The sequence below is a fragment of the Heptranchias perlo genome, chromosome 9, assembly GCF_035084215.1.
Source record: "Heptranchias perlo isolate sHepPer1 chromosome 9, sHepPer1.hap1, whole genome shotgun sequence".
NCBI classification, from domain to species: domain Eukaryota; kingdom Metazoa; phylum Chordata; class Chondrichthyes; order Hexanchiformes; family Hexanchidae; genus Heptranchias; species Heptranchias perlo.
The window spans coordinates 45,458,237-45,472,482 of NC_090333.1; the positions used below are offsets into that span (position 1 = coordinate 45,458,237).

The 14,246-nt window shown below is 41.3% G+C and overlaps 1 protein-coding gene across 1 annotated transcript in view; it reads right to left on the reverse strand.

Annotated features, from left to right (window-relative positions):
* Window positions 1-9,789: 9,789 nt before the first annotated feature.
* The window catches only part of cyp4t8 (cytochrome P450, family 4, subfamily T, polypeptide 8), a 70,757-nt gene continuing 66,300 nt past the window's right edge, over window positions 9,790-14,246 (reverse strand). Inside the window, exons 11-12 of the mRNA XM_067990323.1 lie at window positions 13,739-13,821; window positions 9,790-12,520 (exon numbers count right to left, since the gene is read on the reverse strand). Coding sequence (XP_067846424.1) covers window positions 12,352-12,520; window positions 13,739-13,821 — 252 coding nt within the window. The 3' untranslated portion in view covers window positions 9,790-12,351. The remainder of the gene's footprint in view (window positions 12,521-13,738; window positions 13,822-14,246) is intronic.

Below are 14,246 nucleotides of genomic sequence, written 5' to 3' on the forward strand. Positions count from 1 at the left end.
ATAACCTCAGTTCTTGTATCGTCCTTGTAAATCTTTTTTGCATCTTCTCCTGTACCATTCCCTAGCTAACATAATTTATATTGTGCAGTTACACAATGCATGGTTTTTACTATAAATCAAACCATTGTGCAATTTTTTTTTTGCATGACAATGTTCAGAAATAAACTGGGAGAATCAGCCACACTGCTGTACTGGCAAGGCAGTCTCAAAGGCTAATTTTGAGAGGATGAGAATGGAACAAGGAAAAGTAAACTGGAAAAAAAAATTGACAAAGAGAGAGGACAGCAGTGGGAAATATTTAAAATGGTGAGTTCAGGAGAAATATATTCCTCTATAAAACAAGAACAAACTAGCAAATAATGAAACACCATGGATGAATAAAAAGATAAGGGTAAAATTGAAACTAAAGACAAAGGCTTACTCTAAGTATGGGGGTGTCTCGGCCCTCGGAGGGGGGGTCTCAGCCTTCAGGGGGGTTTCGGCCATCGGAGGAGTTTCGGCCGTTGGGGTGGGTCTCCGACAATGTGGAGGGTCAGCCGATCGTGGGGGTCCGATCGTGGCAGGTGAGCTTTGTTGGGCCTGGAGGAAACACTCCTGCTCCTCCTGGCCCACAAGCAGTGCAATAAAGGCACTTACTTCATGATCCGGCCCCTCTTGTCTCCTTTTTTCCTGGCAAGATTCACGAGTCCCGGGAAAGCCGTCCTGGAGGCATTAAATTTAAAGCTCAGTTGAATTCAATTAAAAAAAACGCTACTTAACGTCTCTTAAGGCCATTAAGTGCCCCGCTGAATGCCCACCCGCCGACACTAATTGGGAACGTGATCTCGGCCAGTGCATTCCTCGCAAGCATCCAAACATGCCAATGTTAAACCCGGAAGTGGGCGGGTTGGAGACGGGTTGTGGTCGCGACCCAAAAATCTACTATTTTCACCTCCCACCTGCCCCTCAACCCACCTGTTCTTGGGAGTTAAAATTCCCCCTTTACATCAGTATTTATCAGGGAGACTATCAAGGTGGGCATGATAGTAGAAGAAAAGATCATGTTAAAACATTTAAGATAGAAAAGGGGAACTAATTGATAAATTAATCATACTTAGAGAGGATAAAATCCCTAGTCCAGATGGATCGCATCCGTGAATATTAAAAAAATGCTAGGGAGGAGATAACAGAGGCACTATAACATATATAAAAAAATTAATTAGAAAAGGGAATAGTGCCAGAGGGCTTGTGGACAGCTAATGTTATTCCTATATTTAAAAAAGGGGATAGAACAAGTCCAGGGAATTATAGACCAGATAGCTTAACTTCGGTGGTAGGAAAGATAATGAAATCTTTACTCAAAGATGTAATAGAAAAACATCTAGAAACTGAAAATATAATAAAGAATAGTCAGCATGGATTTCAGAAGGGAAAGTTATGCTTGACCAACCTTATTGAATTCTTTGAAGTAGCAGAAAGGGTGGACAAGGGTAATGCTGTAGATGTAATATATTTGGATTTTCAGTAAGGAACCGCATTGCAGACTCATGACTAAGGTCAGAGCATGGGGAGTCAGGGGACAGGTAGCAGAATGGATAGCAAGCTGGCTACAAAACAGAAAATAGAGAGTAGGGGTTAAGGGTAGCTACTCAGACTTGCAAAAGGTGGGAAGTGATGTTCCACAGGGATTGGGGACAGCTGTTGTTCACAATTTACATTAACGATTTGGACTCAGGAATCGGAAGTACAATCTCAAAATTTGCAGACAACACCAAATTGGGGGTTATAGTTAATCAAAAGGAAGAATGCAACAAAATACAAGAAGACATTGATAAACTTGCAGAATGGGCATGTAATTGGAAAATGAAATTCAATATAGGTAAGTGTGAGGTGGTGCATTTTGGTAGAAGAATAAAGAGGCCACTTACTGCTTGGATAATAAGAGGCTAAATGGGGTAAAGGAGCAAAGGGATCTCAGGGTATAGATACATAAATCACTAAAAGTAGTGACGAGGTTAATAAAAAAGCATATTGGATCCTGGGCTTTATAAATAGAGGCAGAGTACAAAAGCAAGGAAGTTATGTTGAACTTTCATAAAACACTACTTCGGTCACAACAGGAGTATTGTGTCCAATTCTGGGCAACGCACTTTAGGAAGGATGTGAAGGCCTTGGAGAGTGTGCAGAAAAGATTTACTAGAATGGATCCAGGGATGAGGGACTTCTGTTATGTGGATAGACTGGAGAAGCTGGGGTTGTTCTCCTTAGAGCAGAGAAGGTTGAGAGGAGATTTGATAGAAGTATTCAAAATCATGACGGGTTTAGATAAAATAAATAAAGAGAAACTGTTCCCAACAGCGGAAGGGTCGAGAACCAGAGGACACAGATTTAAGGTGATTGGCAAAAGAACCAAAGGTGACATGAGGAAAAACTTTTTTACGCAGCGAGTAGTTATGATCTGGAATACAGTGCCTGAAAGGGTGGTGGATACAGATTCAATGGTGGCTTTCAAAAAGTAATTGGATAAATATTTGAAGGGAAAAAATTTGCAGGACTACGAGGATAAAGCAGGGGAATGGGACTAACTGGATTGATCTTACAAAGGGCTGGCACAGGCTCGGTGGGCCGAATGGCCTCCTTCTATGCTGGTAATGATTCTATGATTCTACAAGGCCATAAAAAAGGGCAAACCAAGCACTGGGGTTCATTTCTAGAGAGATAGAATTGAAAAGCAAAGAAGTTATGTTAAACTTGTATAGAACCTTGGTTAGACCACACTTGGAGTACTGTGCACAGTTCTGTTCTCGATATTATAAAAAGGATATAGAGGCATTGGAGAAGATGCAAAAAAGATTCACAAGGATGATACCAGAACTGACAGAGGATTTCAAGATTATGAAAGGGTTTATAGGGTAGATGTAGAGAAGAAGTTTCCATGTGTGGGAGAGATCAGAACTTTTTTTTTATTCGTTCATGGAATGTGGGCGTCACTGGCGAGGCCGGCATTTATTGCCCATCCCTAATTGCCCTTGAGAAGGTGATGGTGAGCCGCCTTCTTGAGCCGCTGCAGTCCGTGCGGTGAAGGTTCTCCCACAGTGCTGTTAGGTAGGGAGTTCCAGGATTTTGACCCAGTGACGATGAAGGAACGGTGATATATTTCCAAGTCGGGATGGTGTGTGACTTGGAGGGGAACGTCAAGGTGGTGTTGTTCCCATGTGCCTGCTGCTCTTGTCCTTCTAAGTGGTAGAGGTCATGGGTTTGGGAAGTGCTGTCGACGAAGCCTTGGTGAGTTGCTGCAGTGCATCCTGTGGATGGTACACACTGCAGCCACAGTGCGCCGGTGGTGAAGGGAGTGAATGTTTAGGGTGGTGGATGGGGTGCCAATCAAGCGGGCTGCTTTGTCCTGGATGGTGTCGAGCCTCTTGAGTGTTGTTGGAGCTGCACTCATCCAGGCAAGTGGAGAGTATTCCATCACACTCCTGACTTGTGCCTTGTAGATGGTGGAAAGGCTTTAGGGAGTCAGGAGGTGAGTCACTCGCCGCAGAATACCCAGCCTCTGACCTGCTCTTGAAGCCACAGTATTTATATGGCTGGTCCAGTTAAGTTTCTGGTCAGTGGTGACCCCCAGGATGTTGATGGTGGGGGATTTGGCGATGGTAATGCCGTTGAATGTCAAGGGGAGGTGGTTAGACTCTCTCTTGTTGGAGATGGTCATTGCCTGGCACTTGTCTGGCGCGAACTAGGGGCCATTAATGTAAGATCGTCACTAATAAATCCAACAGGGAATTCAGGAGAGACTTCTTACCCAGTGGTTAGAATGTGGAACGCGTTACCACAAGGGTTAGTTGAGGCAATTGGATAGATGCATTTAAGGGGAAGCTAAATAAGCGCACGAAGGAGAAAGGAAAAGTAGAGCATGCTGATGGGGTTAGATGAAGAGGGGTGGGAGGAGGCTCGTGTGGAGCATAAACGTCAGCATAGACCAGTTGGGCTGAATGACCTGTTTCTGCACTGTAGACTCGATGTAACTGGTTTAGCCATCCATCACCAGATCTGCTTGGACCACACCAAGTGCTGTCGGTCCTTAATCTTCTCTGCCAGAACCACCCACTGCTCCAGGATCATCCTGGAAAGCAAAGATAACCCCCGGTCTCTGGTCTACACTACTAACCATCTTCTTAAATCCCCCCTCACCTCAAATACTTCACTTAGACTGAGAGCATCTGTTCAGCTGGTTCTGCTCCTTCACCCCGTTCTCCTTGCCCACCAAGCCAGACCTACCTCCATGCTCCATCCTCCCCTAGTCCTGAACCTGCATCTTTCTCCAGTTTCTCTCCTATTCCCCCCATGCCCTCTGCGCTCATCTTGTCTATGAGATGCATCTTTCAGCCATCTAGGTTCCATGCTCTGTAATTCCCTCCCTCTATTTCTCTCTCTCTCTTCCTTTAAGGCCCTCCTTAAAACCCATCTCTCTGATTAAGCTTTTGGTGAGCTCTCTTAAGTCTCGGTTGTCTGATTGTGCCTCTGTAAAATGCCTTGAAATGTTTTTCTATGTTAAAGGGACTATATAAATGCAAGTTTTGTTGTTGTAGGAGAGTTCCACAGATAAATGTAGAGATTAAAGCAAAAATTAAATACAAAGAAGAGGCAGAAGACAAATATACAGGGAAAATACAGAAAAAAACTTTGAGATGTATACAATGTATATAAATGAAGCAAAAGGAAAATTAGGAAGGCTGAGAGTATGAAAGAAAATTAACAGTCAACACAAAGGGAAATAGCAAGAACTTTTATAAACACACACATAAAAGGGTGGGTCATAGAAGGGGTGGGGCCACTTAGTGATGAAGTAGGTCTTCCTCTATTTGAGAGTGCAGGAAGGTGGGAGGTGCTTAGCATGTTTTTGCAGGGGAAGGTGAAAGTGGAGTACCTGAGGAGATATGAAAGAGCTATAATTCGAGATAAGGACTACATGTTCCGCTATTGGCGAACTGGGGTGCATCTTCAGCATGGCATGACTTCCACCATTCACAAGGATACAACCCAATTCTGCCCAATTTTCTAGCCTTGGACATTTACAAGTGTTTGCCAACCTCACTGACCCCTGCTTGGGAGTCTGCCTGGAGGAGGGGGGTGGGGCTTTGGCTGCAGCAGAGGCATCAGAGGCCTGCCACAGCATAGCGTGGCTGGCAGAAGATTATTTTTTTTTAAAAATCACATTTTTGAAAATTGCTTCAAAACCTGTGCAATCGAGTGCCCCGCAATTGGTGCACAGACTTTGCAGGCATGAAATTTTAAATAGCTCCCTCTACCACCATAACAACACAAGACTCCAAGAACAGTTGTCCCCAGTGTTCAGCATTGCAGTGGCACAAATGATTGAAAATACATCAGTTGTAGTATTTCCATCACTTGAATATCACTATAATACGCTCCCCCATATATGGATGGACATACTGTACATTGGCCTATGAATTCGGCCGTGCAGCGCCCGCTTTTCAGGAGCTAACTGGCCGACTATGCCCCCAATATGGCTGACAGGAAGCGCGTGCACATTTCCAGTCAGATATGCACCGCTCGCCATATTGGGAAAGGAACAAAAATCGTCGTGCAGTGCCCATGCCTGAAACAGGCATTAGGCACTTTGCACATGCAAATAAGGCGCCTAAAGCCTGTTTGAAGTCCTCACTGCAAGATTGGTTTGCCCAGAGGCAGCCAGCGACAGGAAAACCAGACCTTGGGATCACCTGGTACCAACAAGGTAATTTTTGTGAAATTTACTTACCTGAACGTGGAGCTGGGAGGAATCAGAGTGCTCCTCCCAATCCCACATTTAAAGGATGCGGGCCGCTACTCCCCTGACTCAGCTTCTGATGCCCCCAGCCTCTGATTCCCACCCCTCCCGACCTCTTATCTCCTGACCCAGCCTCCATTCCCCCCCCCCCCCCAACAACCCGGCTTCTGCTTCTCCCCCTCTCCGTCCTCCGTTTTTCCCTCCCCAGCCTTCACTTACCTGAGGTTCGCTGCAATGTTAGCACTGGCCCGATCTTTGTTGATGGCGGCTTGATGTCAATAAGGCTTGAGGCCCAATATCAGGGGCGCCTTGAGCCTCACCATTCAGACGCAGGAACTGTACCCTGTGCCCCCCCCCCACGAATGGACACACTCGAATTTCTACCCCATTACTCATCACTTCCAGAGAAAATCAAAACAATGTAAAAGTGGACAGGGGTGCACAGAGCGTGTCCATGACCCATTTCCCCACCCACAACCTACCCCTGTTCCACTGAAAATTCAGCACAGGAAAGATAGAATGTCCTGGCCATTTATTCAAAAGGAAACTGCATCAAAAAAAGTTAATGGAACTAAAAGTGGAAAAGTCACCAGGCCCGGGTGGTATGCATCCCAGAATAATGAAGGAGATAGGGGAGACACTACCAGATAATTTTCCAAAAATCTTTGTAAATGGGAATTGTGCTAAAGGACTGGAGGATGGTAAATGTTTCAGCTCTGTTCAAAAAGGGGAAAGGGATAGGCCAGGAAATTATAAGGCAGTTAGTCTTAGTTGTGGGTAAACTTCTAAACTGAAATTAATGAATGCTTGGAGAGGTTTGGCCTAATCAGAACAGTCGGCATGGATTTGTAAAGAGCAGGACATACTTGATTAACTTGATTGAATTTTTTGAGGAATTAATAGTACATAGATCGAGGGAATACAGTGAATGTTGTGCATACAGATTTTCAGAAGGTATGTGATAAATTCCCACATAAGAGACCTGTTATGAAAATTAAGGCATAAAGTATGAAAGAGAATGTAGCTAAATGGAGAAATGGCTAGGGGACACAAAGCAGAAGCACCATAGAGGATGAAGGAGATGGGGAAGGAGGTTTACCGTCAGCTCTGGGTTTCCTAAAAAAGTTTGGCTGCTCATTGTTCCCATTCTATTCTCCAATTCACTTACAGTCGGCCAGAGATATATCAAGCCATGTTACTCCTTCTGCAGATATATGTGTAGGTTGCTTATCAGGACACCATTGTAACCTGTCTGTCTCTTTCTTTCCTCCAGCGGTGCCACAGGAACCAGAGCCCCCCTACTATTTTTTGTCTTCTTCTTGATGTGCCAGGGAGCCTTTCTCTGCTTGGGCCTTCATGTTGGTGCCTCTTTGTGGGGCAACGTTGTGCAGTATGCAGCATTCTGCAATAATACTTGGAATCCTTGCCGGTCCATATTGCAGTATGGCCCAGATCTATCTAGGCTTCCGAAGTACTGCTTCAACATGCTAATAGTGTGCTAGACGATTTTTCTGGTGGATGCATGCACCTTATTATACCTGTGTCTAATTCTTGCCCTGGCATACTGCACGTCATAATCCAGGAGCCACTCTGAGTCTTCCCTTTTGTTGATCAGATAATGGTGGACTGCCTTGAAATGAAAGCATCATAATAGGTACATTTGAAGTGAGCATTAACTTGCTTAATCTGTTGCTGATGGTCACAAGCAAGCTGCACATTCAGAGAGTGGAATCTTTTTCTATTCATGTGGTGGCAATGTGTAACGGAGCATGTAGATTCATTCGGGTACAATTTATAACGCCCTAGACCTTCAGGAATCCTGACGCTCTTTAAGATTGCAAAGCTCTCCGGTGTTGCTATCAGTCGTCTATGGGGAAGATAAAATTGTTTGCACAGGGGCATTAACCCTTATTTGACGGATGATTGACTTGTGTTGCTGATGTCTACAGTGGAATCCTAAATTGGAATGAATGAATAGAAAACTGTAGGTTGTGCACCTGTGATTTTGCAATATACCGACCACTGTGTGTGAAGTCCTACCAGCAGCACAATGTTTCGGAAACTTTTACTTCACTTGCCTGATTCTGTCAATAGCTGCACCTTATAATTCTCAGGCTAACTTACTCTGAGTGCATTACAAATGAAAAAGCAGGAAACTCAGATTTGCTGAGCCACTGGCCCGCTTTATGAGGTTTGTTAATGACCTCACTTGGAACTAGGTGGGACAACTTCCATATCCAATGAAGCTTGAACAATTGTGGTCAGAACCTCTACTATTTTTTCTTTGACTTCCTTCAGCATTCTAGGATGCATGACTTCAGGGTCCAGTGCTTTTTCCATTTCAGCTCCACCAACGTTTTCAGTATTACTTTCTTATTTATAGTTATCCTATCTGGTTACTTCTCCTCTTGTACCTTTTCATTACTATTCTCACACTCTTCTGTGAAAACTGTGGCAAGGTACTCATTTAGTCTTGTCTTCATCCTTCAGGAGATTTCTTTTTCCATCTTCAATCAGTCCTACTTATAGGAACATTAGGAACAGGACTGGCCAGTTCCACCATTCAATCAGATTATGGTTGATCTGCACCTCAACTCCATTTTCCACCTTTGCTCCTTATCCCTTGATACTCTTACCAAACAAAAATCTATGTATCACAGTCTTGAAAGCTCAAATTGTCCTAGAATCCACAGCCTTTTGGGGGAGAGAGTTCCAAATTTCTATTACCCTTTATGTGAAAAAGTGCTTCCTGATTTTGGCCCTGAATGGCCTAGCTCTAATTTTAAGATTATGTCCCCTTGTTCTTGATTCCCCCACCAGAGGAAATAATTTCTCTGCATCTACCCTATCAAATTCTTTTAACAATTTAAACACCTTGATCAGATCATCACTCAATCTCCTACACTCAAGAGAATACAAGCCAAGATAGACTTTTGGATTCTAAGGGAATCAAGGGATATGGGGTTTGGGCGGGAAAGTGGAGTTGAGGTCGAAGATCAGCCATGATCTTATTAAATGGTGGAGCAGGCTTGAAGGGTCATATGGCCTACTCCTACTCCTGTTTCTTATGTTCAAATGTAATCTGTCCTCATAATTTAACCCTCTAAGCCCCATATCATTCTGGTGAATCTGCATTGCACCCCCTCCAAGGCCAATATATCGTTCCTGAGGTGCAGTGCCCAAAATTCTTCAACTATTTTACTTATTATTTGTTTATAAAATCCTTTACTATTTATTTTCAGAACCACAGATACTGCTGTCACTGACTTCAAACATTGTCTATGCATCACAAAATGTTATTTTTTGAAATAAATCTATCTAATTTTCATTTGACTGAATCAATACTAACTGCTTCCACCGTTTCCCTAGGGAGTCTATTCCATAGATTGACCACTCGCTCACTGAAATATTGTTTCCGCAGATTAGTTTTGAATTTACCCCCTTCAAATGCAGGCTGTGTCTTCTGATTCTACTGTTCTAGACAAGGTGAAACGACTTGTTACAGTCTATATTATCTAGTCCCTTTTGAATCCTAAAAACAGCAATCATATCGCCTCTCAACCTCTTTTCCAGTGAGACATGCACAATTTACATAATTGCTCTTCATAATCCAATCCCTCCATCTCCTCAATCAATCTGGTTGCTCTCTTCTCTTTCCTTTCAATAGCTGGAACATATATCTAAACAATGTGAAGGAGAACAAATTAACAACTAGTGGCGTGAGACAACTGCTACTCTACAGTCAACAAACATTAAAAAAGGCCAACTTTATGGAAGTTGAACACAAATACCAGCTTTTTAAAAGAACATGTTTGTATATCCTCTTTTCAGCTCTTAAAGCCAATTCCTATCTATACATATATCATTTCTCCATAATCTATTGTGCTCTTATATAAAGTTTTGGTCGCTGAATCAGTTTGCTTATTATATGGCCTGTTTTAAGTTCTTCTTGTTTTGTTAGGTTACCTGATCTTATAATTTTTAACTCAGTAGGACAATGTACAAAGAGAAAACTATTAACAAATTAGCTACTTTATTAACAACAATCAAAAATAATAAGCACATTGCAGATTATGTCATTTGCAACAAAAACATCTCATTGCCCTTTGATGTACTTGCTCAATTGTCAAAGGATGAAGAGTTGTGACAAGTTAGTAGTTCTTTAAGGTACTACTTTAGTCATTTGTCTGCAAGCAGAAGCAGGACTCTTGCTTTGGGTCAAGGCTGTTAGTCTAGTTCCAGAACAACTAACTTTTCAGCAGATTTAAAACTACAAAGGACAGAAAGATGTTTCTTATACATCAATCTTCTTTATAACGATTAAAGTACTGTAGTTAAATCACACATAAATTTTAAGCATAATTAAAAATACAAAGATCACATTTTCAAGTCCATGCAACATTCTTTTTAGGAAAGGCTTTGATCTTTGATAATGTCATTAAATTTCTTTAGAGACATGTCCATGGCCAGGATTTTCTGGGCTGATACTGGTATATACTTCCTACCACTGTTTCCCCTGCTGACAGTAAGTATATTATTTCATGTTACAGATCTTCTGCAATAGTTTACAGGTGCATTAATGTCACAAAATATACTCAATGATGGCTAGAGATCTAACTCATTAGCATAGCACAGGATGGATGTAAAACACGAAACTCCATCACCCCCTATGAAAACATGATTATTATGAAAACAATCATCCAGGAACTTGCCATACAATGATTGTGGCTGTGTCAGAAGATTTTACTCTTTTGCAATTCATTTGTTTTTTTTAATATACTTTGTTACATTTGATTAGCAAAGACTGGAAAAATTGTAACAAGCATTCATCCCCCATCAGATTTATTTATCATCAGGCTGAAGCTTCTTGATTACCTTATTCTGCCAATATTGGCAATAAGTGATTACTACCAATACAAGCGCAAAGTGGAAAATTGGTTTACTGGATCCAAGAAAATCTGAAAAGTAATGCAATAATAATCCAGAGAAAAATGTAATCCAAGCCACTGAGCAATTTACAAATCATGGAATAAATTTGGGGGGGGGTGGGGGGGGGAGGCTGAAGATCCACATAATTGCTCGACCAGCATTAGGTGCTGGAGAGTGCCCACTGGGAATCTGTTTCTGACCCTGCCGAAGTATCTGGGGTCAGGGAGAGGTTCTTCCATTAAAATAATCCAGGCAGGTGTCTGTGTCACAATGGGAGCATCCTGGGTGCCCACTAGAAGGGGGAAAATGGAAAATGCAGCCATAGCCAGCTGCATGAATTAATGCCAGTGCCACAGTGGAACTATTTACTAAGTTTACTAAGGGGTTGGCCATTTAGGACTGAGATGAGGAAAAATTTCTTCACTCAGAAGGTTGTGAATCTTTGGAATTTTCTACTCCAGAGGGCTGTGGATGCTCAGTTGTTGAGTGTATTTAAAACTGAGATTGATAGATTTTTGGACACTAAGGGAATCAAGGGATATAGGGATAGGGCGGGAAAATGGAGTTGAGGTATAAGATCAACTGTGATCTTATTGAATGGCGGAGCAGGCTCGAGGGGCCGTATGGCCTACTCCTGCTTCTATTTCTTTTGTTCTTATTACAGATTGAGCTAATTGGGTGAAAGGCAGCCTTTAGACTTTCTTTACTCATGAAACGGTGGTCTCCTTTGCCAACTTTTACTCTGTCCCCCACTCCCCTCCCCCCCTAATCTGGGGACAAGTCCTTTTGTGCATTCAATCCATGTTAGAAATAGTGAACAGCTGCAGCAGGAGAAACAATTTGCTCTGAGTGATGTTGGTTATATGGTCTTCCCACCCTTGCTCTGTAATAATGGTTGTAGTTTGTTGTACCTTATTGAATTTCCAATAAAATTGAGTTATTCAAACAAAAACACTTCATTTTTTTAAACCCTGGTCAGACTCTGTGACCTGTGGTTGTTAATTAGCTCAAGGGGTAACTAATAAGTACTGTTATTTCCCAGTTATCTACTATTATTGCTTGTTTACTGTGAAGTAATTAAATAACAATAGTTGGTTGTACAATGTGGATATCATCATGTATCAATTGTAGGAATTGCCACAATAAATTGTCCCACTTACAGATTGATTTGTCTGACCTTGAAGTTATTACAATTTTTATGTTTTTCCAAATTTACTTATCCTTGCAGCTGACGTTAATCCAGTTTTTTAATCTTCAGGTGTACCAAAATATCCACCACCACCAACAATAGATGGAGACAGAATAAAGCTGTCCCCAAGGAACATCAGAGTTTACATGAGATATATAGGATACAAGGGAGAAATATAATGATTGTCGGAATCAGATGATGGTTATAAACTGCAATTAATCTTGCATTTTCTGACATGATTTGAATCCTTAACGAGATTCCAACATTAACACATTTATGAAATTATATCGCAGGACTGGTGAAACACCTTCAACACAGATATGCCACAATTTTTTAATACTCCTTACTGTCACATTAACTTTGCCACAATAAATTGTCCCACTTACAGATTGATTTGTCTGACCTTGAAGTTATTACAATTTTTATGTTTTTCCAAATTTACTTATCCTTGCAGCTGACGTTAATCCAGTTTTTTAATCTTCAGGTGTATTCCATTTTTGGATCTGAGGACTAACTGGGGTATTTTAATTGGTAGTTTTGTTTCATCAACTTCCAGTTCAAATCGATTAAGAATCAGCGCGACAGCCACCTTCATTTCATTCATGGCAAAGTGCTGACCAATGCAGTTCCTGCAGAAGAAGTGAATCAAGAGGGAAGTTTTGAATCTAACTCCATGAGATCATCAAAGTCAAAGAAATCATTTAAGCCAGAAATGTATTTTATTGGATTATTACATAATCCTAAATATAAAAGGTGGGAGGTAACTATATATTTAACAGTGCCTCTCAGCCTTCCATTGTTCCTGTGTTTTACACTTTCAAATTGCTAGTTAGATGCAGATTGAGAGATGACATGTGTGTAAATCGATCTATTCAATAATATGAAATTCCTCCCTAAATAGAGAGTGCTGTCAACAGCTCAATGTCCTTATTCATAATGACACCGGAGAGGAATTTGTTCCGAAACCTCTGCTCCTAGATGCCTCTCCACCGGCAGTTTCAAAGCATAAAACACAAAAACAGAGAGGATTGGGAGAAACCAGGCATGGAGTGCTACAATGTTTACAATAATGAAGCCACTCAGTAGAATACCATTCCCCTTTAATATTCTAACCTCAACCCATGAAATTGTGATCAACTTCCCCTAAAATACCTGGTTCATTTTCTTATATGTACAATTCCTCAAGTTACAACTGTCTAGTATGTCAAACACCTCATAGGAATTGAAACAAGTATGCCATGGTTGTCAGAAAATACAGCACATTACTAGGAGCTAAAGAAGGCAATCTGTTTCACAAAAAAATCCTAGCAACATGTGTCATGAAGGTAGTCAACAGAAGTTAATTTTAGCATCACGCAGTTCATGTACTGATGCCAGAGACTTTCACTCCTTTCACTCCACCCACCCCCATGTTCTGACTGTATAGTTGGCAGGATCCTGAGGTAAGAAGAAAAAATCAGTGACATAAATACACAACTGGGTTTCACAAGAAAGCTTCCTGAACTCCATTCTGCACAATGAAAAAACTAGTTTTGCAACTGTTATGGGGGGGGGACGGGACACTATTTTAAATAACAAATCTTACTGTGAGTAATATCATCTCCCAAAAACAACCTGGTCGTGTTACCATTTTATTTTCCCTTGAAAATTGATCTTCGTGCAGTAACTCCCAATATCAAGTGTCAGTCAACACTAACAGAAAGAATTTGGAACTGCTCCAGTGAACTGGAACACACCCATTTGATAAACTATAAACCAGGCCTTCATTGAAAACAAATTAGCTCAAGAACTACACTAAATTGACCATCAGCTGCTCTATTTTGCTAATATTAGAAATATTTTGCTACCTTGGTCCAGCAGAAAAAGGTATGAAGGCAAGTGGGTGTCTGTTTGCTGAATTTTCAGGGGAAAATCTTAAAGGGTCAAACACCTACAAAAGAATAAGGTATTAGCAAACTATATGGTTCAAAAATACATTCTTTATATGAGATCACCAGTGCATACAAACACTAGTCATTGCTAGATAATTGTTAATCAGATCTGTAAAGAGTTCACTATGTCAGCTATAGTCCAGTTGATTATTGATTTAAATACACTGCTCATAAACTAAGAATGTTCAATCAGAAACTCAACGTGGAATTTATCTCAAAAAGACAGAGATCGAGTAACTCAGAATTCTACTCATGAGTGAGGTAAATTCTACATTCTATAGCTTGACATTGATTATTCAGTTTATACTAAGTGAGAACATTCTTCAATATATACCTGTCAATTTCCCATGGCATTGTTCATGGGCAGTTAAGAATAAGTGCAGCCTTCAAGTTGAGAAGGGTTAGAAGGCTGGCCTATAATTGC